Below are 19,892 nucleotides of genomic sequence, written 5' to 3' on the forward strand. Positions count from 1 at the left end.
GTGATAAGCACACGTATTTAAGAGTACACTTGCTTTGTTCACATGTGTGCAGACCACCCCCACCCACCACCATAACCACCCCTGCCCGCCACATCTCTGCCTGTGTACTGCAGATAAGGACTTTAAAGCAATGTCGGCATCAAAATGAAAAGTCTACATTTCAAACCTCTCTGTCTCTGATTGTGGTCCCCGCTGCATTCCCCCTGTCACTGCTAATCCCATGGGCCTCTCCCAATCCATCAGCACAGAGACCCAGAGCTCAGGAGCACTTCCACTCAATTTTAGCCTGACAGGGCAACATGCAAATCCCTTCACGCAGGGAAGATTAGACAGCGTAGAGGGAGTGACAAGGGCAGAGGTCAATGCGATGAATTTGGGGTGAGGGACGCAGTGCCCACGCGTGTCTTGCAGTCGTGAGCTGGCTGGACAATGGAAGCTCTGACTACATGCAACACAGTCTCTGAAACCTTTTGGGAGGCTATTGTTAAATAAGGCTACCTGTTTCGCTCTATTTTTGTGCAAATCTCATTCACAAAATTATCGGCCAGGAGTAACAAGAAGATTTTCACAAATTCTTTTTTTGTTTTGTTTTCAAATGTGTTCGAACAAGTAGGTTGTTGTCTTGCAGAAATTCACTGAAAGAAAAAGGCTGCAACTCCAAACAAGCTAGCAAGCTTAAACCATAAACGGGAGGGTTTTGAAGGTTTTAACTAAGGGATATAATCTAGCTGTAGACCCAGATTAGCCTTTGAAACCACAATGGCTTGTAATTTAAGGAAAACCACCGCTAAAGATTATTAGCAGTATTGGGGAAGTGTTGCAAGCTACCAATTACTTCACACTAGAAAGAAGTTAACGACAACAAATCTTTCCAGCAACAAATACCACTCTATTGAGTTCTTTGCAAAAAGTGCCCACTTGTTCATAGGTCATTAAAACCAACAAAAATACCCCACTATTTATGGGAAAGAGCCGAGATGTCAGCTTTCATCAGTCAGACACCTGCCTTTCAGAAACTAGAGTCCAGGTAGGGATATTGCACTAAGAAGGATTACTCAGTTAGGTCACATCTTAAATAGCATGCAGCAACTTCTCTGATTTGTTAATGCATAGCAATAATCAATAAGCCTACGTATGACTCATTGAAACCTAATATATTCAAGTTTAATGTTACAAATTGAGATTAAAAACCATAGCCAAATATTTTTCACAGGTGAAAATGGCATGGAATACCGCTGAGACCTCAACCTGCCCAAAACAGAAGTGCTGCTTGATGAATGTATTGCCTGGCCAATGGGCAAGCCGTCCCAGTGTTAAGGATGAAAGAAAAAGGGGGCGTAGCTGTTCAAAGGGGAGTCAAATACAGCATAGACATAAATCATTCCTTCTCAATTAAGGCCCAAATTTGTTGCAAAACAAGTAATTTAACTACTTGAATCACAAAAATGAATGTAGTTAAACTCAGGCAAGCTACTGCAAAATGTAGTTAAACTACTAGTTTAATTACATGTAGTTCACTACTACCCAACACTGCTTATTAGCCATCACCTAACAAAGTCACGAAGACTAGCCACTGGGCAGAAGAAGCCTAGCTGGATTATAAGAGCTTGATTTATCAGCAATGCATCTCTTAGAGAAGTGTAATTCTGCCTTTCTTCATGTTTGTACTATTTCATGACACAGTCCACAGGAGAGGCAGAGGTTGAAATAGCACAGAACGTCTTCTCCACCTTCTCTCTCACTCTCATTAATGAGGGTTAATACCCCCTTCTGCTCCCTCAAGGCAGACCATAATAATTAATTCAGTGATTCATTCCATGCTCTCCATTGGTAATGTCTCCGTGGTAACAGGAGAGGAGGGGAGCTTAAATTAAATTGTGACACAATAGTCTTTTTAATTGACTACAAATCCCCGATGAATACAACTTAAGTTATTCTGGTATTTTCTCCTGAGACTGCAGGATGTCACATCACTGTATCACAAGTAAGACAATATCAATATAAGTATGAAAGCAGCCTTCTGCCAAAAGCTGCGTTTTGAAAAGGAGAAAGTACTTTCAAGTGATCTATCTGCAACATTCCCATTTTTCTATTAAGTCAATGCCAATAAGCTTTGTTATCCCACTGAGGCACGGCCGGTCTCCTGCATCGCCTATTGCTTATGTCAGCAGTGCGTGTCCTTCTTCACACTGCACTGTTTGTCGCAATTTGTGTTTCTTGCAAATTAAGGGCATTGCTCGAGACTCTGATTGCATCTGTAGGTACAGTGGAGGTCTATAGCTTCAAAGTCAAGAGCCAATTTTCTGTCTCCTGCTTTGATATTGTGGTATAGGAGCAATTGCTTATTAAGTGGCTTTCATCAAAGACAAATATCCCAAGTTGCCATTGAAGTTTTTATTTGTGTAGCCTTGGGTCAATCTTTTTTTGATTGTGATCCCTCAATACAATGAATGCATTTTTTCAACTAAGCTGCAGTGGATAGAAGGCAAAAAAACACCAGAATTTAAAGAAGAGTGAGACCTCTGCCTGCAACTCTCCCCTCTTTGTCGCACAGGCAATGCATGCTCAGAATAGCCAATAGGAACGCTCCCTCTCTCTGAAATGACCTGTGAATGACCAAATTCTGGCTAGATTTACTAAAGCCTGAATACAGAGCAAAGGGAAGATAAAGAATTCTAGTTTTCTTGTATTGTTTCCACTTGTATTACAATATGCCAAAAGATTATTATGGACACATTGGGAAGGTTCCAACACCAGATTTCTGTTCATGAAAATAAATCACATTAATATGGTAAACACGAGCACATGCTTGATGCCATGGCTCCTTATAATACACTTTATTCGTATAGCCCTTACTTTATATCCACCTATTTAGCATGCATAAGCAGTATATAAACATGTTGTATAACACACTACGATGTAGTAGCTATAAGGACATTGTCAAGTGTTTATTAATGTACAGTATTTGGCAACAATTGTAACTTCTCCTTTGAAGATATATTTTATATTATCAATATTTTACTATATTGTCATTTACTATCTGTTTATACAGCAGCCTCCACTTATGGCTGCTCACAGAAGAAGTCTTGACAAATACATTGATAAACACTTAAACCTGATTACAACTATGTTATAGTGTTTTATAACCATCTCTTAAATGTGTATATACGCTTATGAATGCTAAGTAAATGGGTTTAAAATAATAAGTATCACCAAACAAAGTTACTTTACATTTGGTTGGACCAGGATGAAAACATTTATTTTTTAGAAACCTTTCTTCAAGGCTGGCAGGCATCATATTGAGCTAACAGAGAGAGTTATCTCAGGTGTTTGAGAAAATCCTACAGATTTGATCTCTTTAAGAGATGATGAACTCGGGTCAATGGGTTCTGCAGATCATCCAGGCTGAAAGTTACATATACATATATATATACCCACCCTAAAGGCCTTCTCAGCCGCTAGTGCTGCCATTTGAGCTGGCAGATAGACATCAGTAAGATGGATGATGAAGGGTGGTTTGGTTTCTTTGTTTATTTTAACTACAGAAGAAAAACTACTTTTATGTGAAACATATTTATATGAGAGACAGCCTTTAGCCTTTATTTTCCAGTTTTATACATACAATGTACTGTATATTTGATCATATTTTAGTAAGAATCCTGTTGCTCAAAACTTCCTCTATGTCTACTTGTTGTCTCAATAAATTCAGGGTGATGCACATTTCCACAGGCATCTTTTTCCATTTCCTTAATCAGTTTCTGTTGTGTTAGCAGAAATACTATTTTCAGTCACAAATTATTTCCAGTCTCTTCCAGTCTGCAGCACACAACTGTCAATGAAATTTCCTATATTTTATATACAAAGCTTTTCCTGTAGCCCAAAGAGCATAACTACCCCATTTTTAGCTGGGCTTTTAATGTGAAAAATATGCAAGAAAAGTGGAGTCTTGCTGTCTGTAGCTTAGTAGTGATGGAACGAAATAGCCAGAAGAAGCAATTGGGGAATAATATAAGAAATAAGTTAGTATTTCTATTTTTTTTTAAAAGCTGTAGTATAATGTGACTGCCGTTGTACTGGTGTTGTAAGTGTGGTGCAAATTACCATGTGTGCTACTGAGTACAGGTAATTCCTTTGGTTTGTACCTTTTATTCACAACCATGCCTTTATTTGTTTGTGTTGGTTGTTATTTGAGAATTTACAGTGATACCCAGATTGTAAATATTATATCAGGGCTGCAGCTGAAGTGGTGAGGGAGGCTGTGGACAGAAATTGGAAGTTGAAACAGAGAGCGGGACGTGGAGTGACAGTTTGTCTGCCATGAATAAGTCAAATAGTGTGGACTTGCCCCAGGTAACACCCTGAGCAGACTAGCAACTCCTCATTTATTTAGGATTTGCTCAAGGTCAGAGCTCTCCCTATCTGTCTTAACGTATTTCACTTCATCTCCTCCTCCACTTAATGTTGCTGTGCTTCTTTCTCTGCCCCCAATTTCTTTCTCTGACCAACAAACATTCTTTAAATCCTGTGGAAAACCTACACACACGGCACCAAATCATCTCTGACAGCAGCTTTTTATTTCACTGTTTGTACTTCACATCAAAGGAAATAAAAGAGGGAAGTGTGGAATATTACATACTCAAGTTGCTATAGATGGCTTGCACACTGGTCACTGATACTGAACGTGAACTAGGCTTGGGCAATCTCTAATATTTTCAAATCATCCAATCGTGGTTCACTAGGGTGCAGATTCTAAAAATTATTTATTTATGATAATAACTTTCCAGTTCATTGTTTTGTTCATTTACATGTGGAGAATTAGAGATGAGATGAGATGAGAGCAGAAAAGCCACCTAACGAACATGTAGACCATGCCAGCCTCATTGGATCTCCCCTATCATATTTAATAAATACAAATTAATGTATTATGCAAGTTAACCAGTAGGGGAAATGTGATGACTAATTGCTGTAAAATTGTTGAAATTATTCTTTCTTTTTTCTACATTTAGTATTCTTTATACCCTGAGGCTTCCTGGACTGCTGCGAAGAATCTCATTCCCCCAACACCGGAGCCAATTTCTGTTTTGTTTTCATTTTATTTCTTCTAATACTTCCCCCGTCTGGTGTTCTTGTTTTCGCCACTCATGGGAAAACTGAACTCATACATCATTACAGTCAAGTTCTCCCCAAAATGTTTTTACAACATCCAACTGCAGTGAAAGATTTTTTTTTTTTTTTTTTTTTTTTTTTGCAGAGCTTTTGTATTGCAGAAAAACACTTGGATAGGCACATGTATTGCTAGAATTGCAAATGATTCAACAGTCATCATCATAGTCCTCAGAGCTGAGAACATCTCTTTTCTCCTTAATCTCAATTTTTTAAGTTTTTCGTTGATGGGCAAGTATTTAGGGTAACACTTTACAATAAGGGTACATTAATTAGCATTACTTAATGCATTAATAATCATTAATTAACCATTAATTACAGTTAAATAAGGGGTCTAATAAACATTTATAAACAATGTTCATGTTTTTTCCTGTTAACTAAAGTTTTAATTGATGCCTTATTTACCATTAGTTAATGCCTTAACTAATTGTTAATTATAGTTAACTAAGGTGTCTATTTTAGTTAAGGTACTAATAAGCCTAAACTGGAAATAACAGCTAACTAAAGTGTCTAACTATCATTTACTAATGTTAATGTTTACTAAGGTATTGATTGATTCATTGTTTAATGGTTTGTAAGATGCTATTTATGTTAGTTATTACAGTAATAAGCATCACTTAACAGTTAATCATACAATATTAAAATTAGGTAAATGTTAACAAACGTCTCTTGATAGCATCAACTAAGGGTTTACTTGTTAATTAAGGTATTTCCTAACTTTTATATAATAGACACCTTAATTAACTGTTATTAACAGTTAGTCAAGGCATTAACTAATGGTAAATAATGCATTAATTAATACCTTAGTTAACATGAACAAACATGAACATTGTTAATAAATGTTTGTTAGACACCTTATTTAACTGTAATTAATGGTTAATTAATGCTTATTAGTGCTGAAGTAATGCTAATTAATGTACCCTTATTGTAAAGTGTTACCCTTTTAGTTTTATGACCGTTTAGTTGCCCTATACTTACAAAGGCAACTGGATACACATACTGCTTTACATGTGGCAATTAGTTTGTGGTCATTTGAGTACTGTAGATTTGTTTGGTAATACTGGATGCACCTCTGAAACACAATACCAACTTACGGTTAAGCAACACCTGCATTGTTGCATAATGTTAAGGCCCCTTCTCTGTTATTTCGGTCTATATTTCACTCTGGGCCCACAGCAAATCTTTTTCCCAGGCAACCCCTGCAAGATTAAGGGTCAAGTTATGCTTGGACAGACCTGGTTCGTACAACGTGTTATCCGACCGCTACAGAAACAAAAGTGCCGACAGTTGTTCAGAATGACACACTCCACTCTGTCATTGAGAGTGAGGGAGACGTGATATCATTTAATAATAGGGATAACAGTGCACATTGTCTCTCCTGAAAGACACACTTGTTCACATGAAAAATGTCTCCGCACAGCTGGCCAGTATTGTTGGAATTGTTGGAGTGTGGTCTAGACCTACTCTGTAACGTGTCTTGAGATAACTCTTGTTATGATTTGATACTATAAATAAAATTGAATTGAATAACGGCGTGAAGAGGTTGCGAATGTCGGATTGTCGTTTTTTTGAATGTTACAGAAAGCACATAAAGCACTTCTGAAGAAGCGTACTGGCAACTTAATCCAGCTCTGGTTTGGAGTGTGAACATGTCAGAAATCTTAACAGGATTTCATATTTTTACACAAAATTCTATTCATTTTTTACATTGTCATGAACTTTAACAAAAGAAAAGTACCACCTGCACTTTATTAAGTAAATGTATATTATGACAGAAAACCTTACATGACATATTTAGATGATGGGTGCCTGTTTTTTTGGTTTAAGGAAATGTATTTTGGTCAACAAAAACTTTGTGATAAAAGACAATTAGCTCCCAATAAAACGTTACGGAGTAGATAACAATACATACAACATATCATAACCGAAAAGATGCAGGCTGAAGCTACAGCTTATTGCATCTACCTTTTTTTTTTTTTTTTTTTTTTTTTTTTTACAATAGACCTTTGACATCAATAAGTAACCACCTGACACATTTTGAACCTGAACTTTAAGAATGTCTCTCTGTTAAACAATTATCTCAAATAAATTATATCACACATCTTATGCGAGGTGGATGGAAATGAATTGTATGCAGGTTAGGTTAATTGGCGACTCTAAATAGCCCGTAGGTGTAAATGGTTGTCCATCTCTGTGTGTCAGCCATGTGATTGACTGGCGACCTGTCCAGGGTGTAGCCCACCTCTCGCCCAGTGCCAGCTGGATCAGCTCCATATATATTATAATATATTTTAGAATCCATTTTGCATTACCATCATTAATTCAAGGTGAAAAGAGAAAACACTGACATGGCCTAAAAAAACCCAAACTCCCAGCGCTAAGCTTCTCTCCCCCTCCTTCCCCCATCCCCTCTGTTTACTGCAAGCCCTTCAAGACACAGCAGTGTGTCATCTCACACACACACACACACACACACAAACACAAACACACACACACACACACACACACACACACACATCAAAGTCAGTGGTATCCGCCAGCAAACACACAGCACATAGGGATGGAGGGATGGCAAAGAGACACTCCCTCTTGTCCCATTATTACACTCCCACAATCCACTGCTGCTTGCATAGAAAAAAGCAAAAAAAGAGAAAGATGGAGCCGGTGTGATAGAGTGAAAGAAGGGATTTTGGCAGGTAGGAAAAGGAAATAAAGCAGCAGAGAGAAGAGAGAGGATAGAACTCATCCATGCATCTTATCATGCACACTCTCCCCCCCCCTCCCTTTACTCATTATTTTACATTTCTAATTCTCTGTGCTCAAAAGCCACAGAAATACTCAATCGTCTCAAGGAGAAGGAAAATAGAGAGTGGAAAGTCATTTGTATTCAAATCCAGAGCTAATACGTCAAGTAAGTCTATTTCATGGGCAAAGCTTCCTGTGTGTATATGTGTGTGTGTGTGGAGGAGATGCTCTACTGCAGCACTTTCTCTATTGGAAGTCGCCTTAGCTGCTACAGCCACTTTCATCGGCACAGACCGAAAAAGCAAAGGTTTCTGCACCAATTTTGTGGTTCGAGTGATGCTTCTTTGTGATACTGTATTGGCAGAACCCTCTTATTTGTTCAAACAAAGTACCCTTAATGTTTTTTAAAAGGTTCTTTAGCAATGCTGGTAATCCGGGTTCTTTTGGCTGTCATATTATTTACTGTATGTGGATTCAATTGGGGAAAAAGGATGCTACCACCCTTTTTGTAAATGGTGCACATGCATGGAGATTACAAGGCACTGAGAACCCTCAGTGTATATTGGGAACAATGGACTAGGGCCAGATTGCAATAAGACACAGTGGAAAGACCAGCCAAGAAAACACTGACTGTTGCAGATGCCTCTCTCCTCCCCTTCTCATATCCCCATCTCTCTCCATCTGACAAGGAGGCCTGAGGGTTTTGTATCCTCTGCTTTTTGACTTGCACCAAGGGGAGATCTTGTTTGTTCTCCTCAATGCAGCATTTATAGTTTAAGATTCTCCTCACAACCTTCTGCTGCTCCTGAGCAACGGGCTATCTGTCTCCCCCGAGCGTACAAACAAGAAAAGAACAGTGCCGCTGCCACGCCGGCCGCAGGACCTGCAGCTCTTTTCATCACACCGATATACAAACTGGGGAGGGTGGGGAAGAAGGGGCAGGAGTAGTCTTTTCTTTATCATGGCATGACAAACACAATCAGTTGGGATTTTTTTTTTTTTTTTGTGAGACAATCTGCACTAATGAGGGGTAAATACAGCTCTGGAAGGTTTGAGTGTTTTCATAGCTCCACCTTGTGGTGGCACAGCAGCATTTTTGGGATCTACAGTGGTGGCTTGTCTCTCGCCGCTTCAGTCATATTTCATTCCTTGTATATGTCTCTCTTACTGTATTTTCCAACACTGACCGGCTGTTTTCTGTCTTTCTATCTTACCCCACCGATCCCTCTTTCTCCTCTCCTCCTTACTCTTATTTTACCACTCCAATAATCATTTTCCTGGCTCTACTTTTTGGCAATACCCTACTTTTGTTCCTTCCTTTCCTCTTTTTTTGATCTTGTCCATCCTCTATCCCCTCTGCCTTCTAATCCTTCCAAACTGTCCCCGCAATATTCTTCCACTTTCCTCCACCTCCCTCCTCTTCAAGATCGTTATCGGGTCGAATCGTTGGAGGGGTGTGGTGGTTCTTCACTCTCATCATCATCTCGTCCTACACTGCTAACCTGGCTGCCTTCCTCACTGTGGAGAGGATGGTTTCTCCCATTGAGAGCGCCGAGGATCTGGCCAAGCAGACAGACATCGCCTACGGCACTTTGGACTCTGGCTCGACCAAAGAGTTCTTCAGGGTGAGTTGGAGTTGGTTAATGGTCTACTCTCAGACAGGTAGGGGGAACTCATGCAGTACTCACATCTTTTACACACCAGAAATTACAATTATTCCATCCTTACTCGTTTTGTCAAATACATTTCGGAGGAAACGTGATCGCTGCCCTTGATATTGTTCAGTGGCAAAGGTTTTCCAAGTGAAGGAAGTTATACACAAGGTGAAGATGTGAGAAGATAAAGATTAGATACAACTTTGTTGATCTCTGAGGGGAAATGCACACAGAGACAGGCTTAGAGGTAAGAGAACAGATCTTTGAATTAAGTAATTGAAAACTAAAAAAAGACAATATTAAAGAAATTAGAGAGGTAACATTAAAGAAGCTGCAAACAATATACAGTATACACATTGCAATACCTTAGACATAGTGGATAATAGACTAAGTGAATTGTGCAAAAACTGTGCACAATACGTTTTTACAATTCTGACAGCCATGTATGAATAATAACTACTATATACATTAATATACACACACTGTACAGTAATACTGTGTGTGTGTATATATATATATATATATACTGTGTTAGGAATTGAAGCAAACACTATGATAAAGCATATAATATGATGATGATGATGATGATGATGATCATGCTGATAAAAGCACAATAATAATAATAATGTATAATATATATAATAATATAGTAGTAATATAGTAATATAATTTAGTCATATAAATAAAATAATGCAATGCAAATATAAACGTGATAAAGTCCTAGTTACAATGTGCAAAATTAAGACTTTGGTCTCTAAGGTTTGGAAAAGATTAGTTAGCGAACATGGGTCTTGTGCTTCAAGTCAGTGTTGACTTTTAATATCACACCATTGTACTGGGGTGAAGGCAGACATCTCAAAGACAAATCTCTCAAAACCTTGTCAAATCAAACCAGATGTGCATGGCTAGATCCCACTGGGATATGTGGGTAAATGCGTTTATATACCGTGTGAACTGACCCATAAAATACCCAACATGTAGAATATTGTTTTTCTACCTACGGTAAGACAAGTGCACATGATGTTCTTTGACGTGTATTTGGTAAGAATAAAGTAATGCCAACTTGTGAACTGAAACTCCATGTTTTCTCTACCTGGTGTTGTACGCGAATATGTTTTCTCCATCTTCCCTCCATCTCTCACACCACATCTACCTGTGAACCTCCAACCCCCTCAAAACCCCACAGCGGTCAAAAATCGCAGTCTACGAGAAGATGTGGGGTTACATGAAGTCGGCCGAGCCCACAGTCTTCACCAAGACGACGGCTGAGGGCGTGGCACGCGTCCGCAAGTCCAAAGGAAAATACGCCTTCCTCTTGGAGTCCACCATGAATGAGTACACAGAACAACGCAAGCCATGCGACACAATGAAAGTGGGAGGAAACTTGGACTCCAAAGGCTACGGAGTAGCTACACCCAAGGGTTCACAGTTAAGGTGGGTGGAATAGTGTAACAATATGTTCTACGTGTTGTTATGGTATTCCACCTTCCCTGGTGTGCCGCCTTTTGTATCTTTATTTGTCTCAGTTACTTTGCTTGGTGTGGGTGGGTGAGGGCGTTTTTACGTGTTTGTTTTAGGGCACAAGTAGTGGCTTTTTGTCATTTGTGTTTGTTGCATGCGTGTGGGGATCATCGTGATCATGAAGGGGTGGTTATTTCATATTTTTTTCTTCACAGCCCTCCACACCAGGTAAATATGTGTGCTTGTGCTTGCTGTTTGGGCAAACATGTTGGCATGGCATGCTCGACGCACTAGTAAACTTCTGAAAATGTCTAATTTAGAAAATGCCATTTTAGATAATCTGCTTTTTTTATATACAGATGTAATTAGGAGAGATATTTTTGCTAATGCTACTTCAGCTTTCCTTCAGAGTTGACTGCTTCTTTCTTTTCAACTAAGTAACAAATAGTGTTTAGGGAGCCATTTGAATGCTCAGTCCTGGGAAACTCTGCCAGACTCTGTGACTGCCTCCCGCACATAGTGGAATTTACAGACCTGCCAGAGAGAATACATTGTCATTACTGTGGGGAGTTGCGCTTTCATTTTGCACACTCATCGATCAAAGCCCACCAGCAAGGTCTCACTGAAGGGAATGGATATATTTACTAAAGGCAAAAACTTCACAGGTGTGTGTGCATGTGTGAACAGCTCCATGATTGCTTGCAATTTGTATTTATTCCTGTAGAGGTACGAGAACATGTTAGAATTTAAAAATACCAGTGAGGGCACTTTTTTAATAAAGGCTCAGAGCAACTCTACTGTATAAATAGATAATAGTGGAGCATTGCTATCATGCATGATGTGTAATTAGAGAGTGCACTGAAAACAAGAGCCAGACATAAGGTTTTGTATTCTGTGTGAATAGGTGCCAACAAAGTAATTTGTTCCAAAGCAGCCAACTCCTCACAGCCAGTAAATCAAACCCTTGTTTGTTTTCTGTAAATTCCTCTGCACATGAAGCCTGAAGTAGCGCAGAGCAGCTACTGGTTTGTTTTGTAGCCAGACTGGTGCCAGTTTTCAGCCACTGCTTTGACCAGGAAGTGTCCCTGACAGATGACGGTAGTCCCCCCTTCTCCGAGCCACCATCTTGTTATTTGGGGGATTATCATCTTCTGTCAGTCACTTGTATGGATACCAGCGCGGAAACACACCAGCTACATCGAGAGCAGGCTAAAATTGTTGGTCAAGGCTGTTATTTTACATGGCTCCCGAAACAACATCATTAGCTAAAGCTGAACTATCTGCTGTGTCGCTTTGTGTTTCTGATCCATTTCCATTTCTGACTGTTTTTTTATTTTTCATAATGATGCAAATAAATTAAAAGGATCAAAACGCACACTGAGGCAATTCTCTCACTCTCATCACCATCATCACTACAAGCAGCCTTCAAAAGAACCCATGAAATTAAAACACACACTTATTTTTAATGGCTTTTCATAGACATTTTATGCAAGCTAATCATGATTTTCCAGAACAGCTTAATGCTCCGGAATCCTGTGAGCTTTGTATTGGCTGACGTACATACATTATATACATGTGTTAAACAGGTCTAAATTATTTGCAGGTGTCTGGTCCTCAAAGCGCTGGCTGGTGCAGATATTTCAGGACCCCATTTGCCAACATTTTGCGCCAATATTTAATGTTTTAAATCTGGCAATTTCTGTGCCGAAAAAATGAATTACTCAGTTGTATTGTGTTGCCCATGTTTTTATCCCTGTTAGGGTAGAAAAACATTATGTGACATTAACATATGTGCATTCATACTTGTCACAAAATAAATTCAGGCTATTGGCTTCTATAACCAGCGGTTGCCAACTTTTACATCCCTTAAAGGAAAGCAATGTTTACACACAACCCTCGTCACAGATTACATTCAGTATAGCTATGTGTTTCTAGCTAATGTTCCCTGCTCTGGTTGATTTATTTGGATAGTTTTTTCGAGGCCTAAAACTATAAACTTTGGTCTTAAATTAAAGTATTGGACAAATTCAAATCTTGACCAGATGATGGCTTTAAAGAAAAAGGAAACTATGACTGTCTGTACCAGGTTTTGTGCCAATCTATCAGGTATATATTGAGACCTGCTGGTGGTGCTAGATTTGATGACAGGGGAAGTCTTTAGGAATCATCCTCTGTGGACCATGAATGTCCATTTCATATTTGTTGAGATATTTAAGTCTGGACTGAAATATTACATTATCAGACAATAACATTTCTCCTTTTTCTTTCCTATCTTGTTAATCTTCTGTCGCTAGCAGATCTCATCAGCTATAGCTATCTGCGTAAGCTAATGCTAACGCTAAAACTTTAAGTCTTCTGCTGACTTTTTTAATGTTGCCAGCAGATCAGTTTTAATACGACAACCCAGTAAAAGATATGCACATGATGGATAGGTCAAAGTCATATTGGCCCTATTTCAGGCTAACACTAGTGTAAGTGTAATATATAACATTAATATTGCATAAAAAAAATGTATTCTTTATTTTTATTTTCAAACAATAAAATGAAATATAAAAACACAATAAGTACGTAGCAACCCACCAAAAGGAAAAAACAATATTTATAAAGTGTTACAAATAATATGTTCAATCAGTCCGAAAAGGAGCGGGATGAAGCCGAAGCTTGTTATTTTTCCCACCCCTCATTTTGATTACGACAGAACATTAAAGGGGAGAAATTTGTGTTCAGTGTGTGTTTGGGTCCTGGGATGTAACCGTTTAGAGCAATGACCCACTTTTCCACCCTTGTCCCTCTCTTACTGCTGCTCCTCCCTCCCCCCTCCCCTCCCCCTCTCATCCTTCCCTCCCAAATTGGACAGCATACTCACCCCCTCTCACCAAATATGTTTTATCGTTTTCAAGAAGTGCAGTTAACCTGGCAGTGTTAAAACTCAATGAGCAAGGCCTGTTGGACAAATTGAAAAACAAGTGGTGGTACGACAAAGGAGAGTGTGGCAGCGGAGGCGGTGGCGAGAAGGTTAGCCGCTATGTCGCTATGCCCATGTGACCTTGATGTGGGTAAAAGAGTAATGTGTTTTGTTGGTAACAGGAGCATCTGCCGGGTCGACCCCCACAGTTACTTCCTAGTGACTATAGGAAACTTTTGATCTCAAGAGGAGAGCGAGTACTGTCAAAGCAAAAATATTTGCTGTACTGCTTACGTAATGATGGATTGGAAAAGTAAAACTATTGCTTTGAATAAGCATCTCAGAATATGACAGTAGCCCCATATTGGGTGTTTAAGCGTACTACTAAGCATGAAGTACATTGTCTTAAACAATACTTTTGGGTTGCCAGTACTAGCCTCTGCGCTTTGTAAGAAAGGTCCCGGCAGTATGTGCCTGTTCCAGAAAAGCGATGCAGCCGGGGCCCCACGTAAATATGTCTGTTAGCTCTGCCCCTTCCCCTTAATATCTCCCAATAAACCCAACCCTGCAAACAACAATCTCGACCAATGAGCAATGAGACATGTAGCATATGTGGGGCCCCTTCCCGGCTTTGTCGCTTTGTGAAGAGTACTGAGCTGCTCTTGTTGGGCTTCTTCTGATTGAATAACATAAAATAACATGTCCTATGATGTTATTTATGTTATTTTCCCCACCCAACCCTTCCCCATCCCCCGTGATATGAAGAACGCCTGTAAACCTTGCCGTATTGAAACTGAGTGAAGCAGGAGTCTTAGACAAACTGAAAAACAAATGGTGGTACGATAAAGGGGAGTGTGGACCCAAGGACTCGGGAAGTAAGGTCAGTCTCCACCAGCCCGGGAGCCTCCCCTCCTCTTTTTGTCTCTATGCACACCTTTATAACGCTGGCAGTACTGTTCTGTTATCACAGCAGGCTGGCTGACATGACGCATACACGCATAATATTCTGAGAACAAGCGAGTGACAGACATGCAGGCAGAGACTTAAGGCGTAGCCTGAGGGATACAGCATGACAGAAACAAGGCATGGTGCAGCGCTAACAGTTTTACAGCAGCTAAGCTATGTGCTGCAAGCGCAGATGAAGGATCACACTCACATTGGTTGTCACCTAGGACGGTCCCAGGGCATGTTCAGACGTTACTGTATGTCACACTTGATGTCAGTACTAATGTATGCCTCAGCTGTAGTAGCACACACACAAGATGTTGATGCACTGGAGCATGGAGAGAGCTGCCACGTTTATAATGAAGCCGCATGCACCTTCCACATCAGTCATGTCCTCTTAAACAGAACCGTAAGTGCAGGACACACACGCTATCACCTGCAAATGAGACTAAGCATGACAGGCAGTATTTTGTGTCAAGGTAATAAGTTGAATGCCCCTTAAGGACATAGGTGATTTATCAGAGGGACATAAATAGCAGGGAGGGGCAAGAGTCAGAGCTCAGAGAGATCAGCTGCATATATCTGAATAAAAAGGGGTTAAAAGGTGAACGTCAGAGCTGACAGACAAGGCAGCCTGTTGAAATATGTAGGGAAATTAAAGGGCTAGTTCATCCAAAATACAAAAACCGATTTCTTCATTTACCTGTAGTTATATTTAAGCCATGCAGATCATTTGAAAATGCAATTTAAACAAAAATTTAAAAAAAACAGCAATATCTCTTTTCAGGAACAATGTCCTTGTTGCTTTAAATAATGCACAGAACATGCTGTCACCTTTTTTTTCTCTGCAGTAGAAAGTAGTTTAAGTCCCCTTTACATTGTGCGAGTGTTGACAATTGTGAGAGAAACTTGGTGCAATCTTTGGTCAACAATCAAAAAACGGGTCCTAGATTGCATCGTGAGACACGTCCACGATTTCAAGCTTTGGTAACCAAAGAAAAGTGTCAGAAATTGAATGAACTGCTCTGATCCACGTCTATAAACCAACCAGTTGTCAACTATTAATTCATTAATTACTTAATTAATTAATCTGCAACTATTTTCATAATAGATTAATCGGTTTTAATAATTTTTATGAAAAATAAAAGTTCTCTTATTCCAGCTTCTTCCAGTTTTTTTTACTCTGACAGTAAAATGAATATCTATATAATATATATGAGTTGTGGACAAAACAAGACATTTGATAACATCACCTTGGGCTTTGGGAAACACTGATCAACATTTTTCAAATGTACTCACATTTTATAGACCAAACAACTAATCGATTAATTGAGAAAAAAATGATAAAATGATGCTGAATACACCAACACATTTTTTAAGTGTCATTTTATAATGAAGTTTAGGGAAAACACAGGCATACACAAACCAAAACACGAAGGCAAATTGAAAAAGAGGGCATCTCATGTTAGCAACATGGTAAAAGCCTGTTTATTAATTTTGCTGCATTTTCAAAACATAATGCAGATGTATAATGCGAGCTGATGATGTGCTTCTGATCTAATTTACTTTTTACATTTAAGCACAAGGATTCACTGTGCACTGTTTGCACTCAAACTTAAAGCATAGTTGTTGTCACACATTGGATGATCCAAAGTGAGTGGGACGTTGTTTCTGAAGAAAAGTTGCTGCTGATTTTTTCACTGTTGTGAGTACCACAGAGGCCGGTAGAGGCAAAGATCTGCATATTGCAAAACAAATAGAAATAGAACCAAAACGATATGTTGAACTGATCGTTTAATGCAGAGAGCTAACTGATTTCTCTATAATGCTTTCTAAAATATTTGAGGCAGGATGATAGCAGGAGTTTATTTTTGCTAGCATGGCCACATAAAGCTGTGCAACAATAGACTGAAAGAGTAGAATAGTGTTATGTTGTTGTGTGAGTGTGTGTTTGTGTGCATAATGTGAAGTTGCCGTGTCATTTTTTCCACATTGTCTTATTTGTGTATAAAAAAATGTTGACTGTTTGTGTGCACTTTTTGCTACTTCTGCTAAAACTAGCGCTGACTTTTGTGTTTGTTCCTCTCGCCGCCGACTACAGGACAAGTCGTCCCAGGCCCTCAGTCTGAGCAACGTGGCGGGGGTCTTCTACATCCTCGTCGGGGGCCTGGGCCTGGCCATGCTGGTGGCCCTCATCGAATTCTGCTACAAGTCTCGCAACGAGGCCAAGAGAATGAAGGTGGAGGCCCAGTCCCAGTCCCAACACCCCCATTACCACCATCCCCACCACCACTGCTACCCCTGCCAGACAGGCAGCCCCCACCATAGCCCTGAGCCTAGCCAAAGCCAGACTCCGAGGCCCAGCCCCATCCACAACTTAGCCAAGTTTAGAGAGGTTTTAAATAGCAGCGATGGGGAAGCTGATAAGATGTAGTTGGGGTTTCCGTAGAATGTCTGCCTAAGCCTTTACGCCCCCCCCCCCCCCCCCCACTAGCTCCCTGCACAGTGAGACTGTAAGTGACACCTATCATATCTCCGTGCTAGCTTTGCCATGCTGAGTGACTGTCGTGCCAGTGGCAAAAACGCTTCCCACTTCTCTGTCTTATCTGCTCACTATGTGGTGAATGTGACGTCCTGGTCTGCGTTCGAGTTTTTGTGACAGGAAGCGATGAGTCATCTTCAGACATGACGTCGCCTCTACTGCTTCACAGCTTGTGTGGCTGCAGACGTTGGCCCTCATTTATCAAGCAAGCGTACCGTGTGACCCATTTTCCCGGCTAAATCAAAAATCTATTACTCATTCTGAACTTGTGAAGATAATAATCATGTCTGGTATTCATAGGAATTCAATAATGTTGAAAATACACGATAAATTGCATGATTGATCACCCTTATCAAAATCGGCTATTTGATTAGAACAGACTGTCCTCACCCAGAAAACGACTACATAGGTCGATTGTGCAAGCAGCTCATAACGCCCCATAATTACATTTCTTGTTTAGGCGGCAGCCAACCAAACGAAGAAGCGAGGTGACAAAGTATTAGAGTGCCAAATTCCACATAAGGAGGGAGGTTGGGGTCGTGGATGGGTCAAACAAACACAGGACACTTAGTCCGTGACTCAATGACGTCCATGATGTCACGTCCCCTGTGCTGTCCTCATTTTAGTAGTTTCACATGATTCATTTTAAGCCAATCCCTGAAGTTTTATTAACCCTAATTTAGGACTTTTTCTGCCTCAACTTAACTTGTTCTGTTGCAAGGTTAACTACTGTACGTATTTAAAACTGTGCCTGTTATGTTAAATTGAACGGTCACATGATTAACATTATTACCACGGTCACGTGTTGTGGTCACCTACTGAGAGGTTGCCGCCTAACAAGAAACGTAATTATGGGTTGTTATGAGCTGCTTGCATAATGGTCATATATGTCGTTTTGGGAGTCTTGATACTTAACCTATTCTGTCATTTAGGTATGAGGACATGTTTGATTAGAAACTATGTTATGTTAATGAGGATAAAATGTGAGAATGAAAATGCAAGTTCACACAAATTAAGATTAGGTAATTTAATTGGCATACAAATTATAGGAACAGTCTTAGAATTGTGTATTAGTTGACACACAGCTCTTAAGTTTGACAGAATTTGAGTGTTACTATTCAGACTTGCAGCTGTGGTGATACAGCTTTTCCTCTGGACTCGTAACATATTAGTGGGAAAGGCATGTTAAATGAGGACCAATGTCTTACATGTACACACACGTCTACACTTGTGAGGACATTTCATCAACTGTAGTGCATTCGTCCATCTAGTGTGTAGTCTGAACCTCTGAAGCTCCAGTGACTTGTTTTTCTCACAATGAACCATCCAAAGTTCTTTGTAGCCATGTGAGGGCCTAAACACACACATGCACACACTTGAACCTGAGTAGTACTGTAGCTGAGGGATATCACTGTCTCAAGTCTGTCAGTTACAATAGGCCATCAATGTACAGCCACAGAACACATTTAATGAGAAACCCGATCTGAGCACACAGGAAGTTCTATATAATAAAGCCATATTTAAACACTGTACATTGTAAGGTTAAAGTAAGTGAGTATCCCTCAAGCTGAGCTGACTTTATTGATGTGGAGCTGTTTTCTCTAGATATTTCCCCCAGGTCATTGACCGTTAGACTTTCGGATATCTTTTCACACTCTGTGTATATCTGTCCAATGTGGTTATGTGTCCCCCATCAGCACTTCAGCTCAAACTCTTCATTAGCTTGACTGTTGCTTAGTCAGCTTCCCTGTCCCACTGCCTGCAACTATCACTCACTGTGTAATAATTCTGTCGCTAATGGATTTACATGTAGTATGGGGCTGGCTTGATACTGTACTGAATGGCTACGAAACGTGTTTTGTTAGACTACTGTTTATATATTTAACTGCACTGTATTGTGAGGCTTTTTACAGATAATGTTGAAGCCGACTGGAGTTTTAGTTCTACTTAAGTTTCTTGGAGACAGAAGTAATGGCACTAGTTGAGTTAAACTGTGATGGCTTATGGTCGAAATGTAAATATGTTATACATTTGGAAGTAGGCTAACTAATTTAAAATGATACTGCCAAATTTTTCATTAGGTTAGTAAGCCCTGGGCTTCAGATAATGTTCCACTTCTTCTTATCTCTTGTGTTTTTCACTGAGCTTCAGCACAGCCCAGAACACAGCTGCATAGGTCCCAGTGGCTAACCCCCCCAAACAACAAATTACAAGTGTGATAACATTATTTATTCTGCTGAACGTGGCAACCTCCCTTAAAACAGACAGGGTGAGAAGCACAAGCTGGCAAATGATGAGAGCAGTTTAGAAAGATGATCTAATAACCACTTTATTTGGAGGCTGAAGTAAAAGTGGCTGCATCCGAAATGTTGGCAATAATCAAAAGTACAGTACAAAGTACAAATGTTAACAAAACTGATAGAAATTTTTTGTGATTTGTCACATTTTCAAATTATGTTTGTTTGGAATGTTAAAT

General features: G+C 39.7%; 1 protein-coding gene across 4 annotated transcripts in view; it reads left to right on the forward strand.

The window, feature by feature from the left end:
* Window positions 1-19,892, forward strand: part of gria4b (glutamate receptor, ionotropic, AMPA 4b) — a 123,830-nt gene that overhangs the window by 101,687 nt on the left and 2,251 nt on the right. The window contains exons 12-15 of one of the 4 annotated variants that reach the window (XM_028594487.1): window positions 9,335-9,533; window positions 10,750-10,997; window positions 13,925-14,039; window positions 16,976-17,113. In XM_028594487.1, coding sequence (XP_028450288.1) covers window positions 9,335-9,533; window positions 10,750-10,997; window positions 13,925-14,039; window positions 16,976-17,113 — 700 coding nt within the window. Of the gene's footprint in view, window positions 1-9,334; window positions 9,534-10,749; window positions 10,998-13,924; window positions 14,040-14,694; window positions 14,810-16,975; window positions 17,923-19,892 lie in introns of those variants that run through there. The other 3 variants (XM_028594488.1, XM_028594483.1, XM_028594484.1) reach the window with 3 other exon arrangements.

Source organism: Perca flavescens, chromosome 13 (assembly GCF_004354835.1).
Source record: "Perca flavescens isolate YP-PL-M2 chromosome 13, PFLA_1.0, whole genome shotgun sequence".
Lineage (NCBI taxonomy): Eukaryota > Metazoa > Chordata > Actinopteri > Perciformes > Percidae > Perca > Perca flavescens.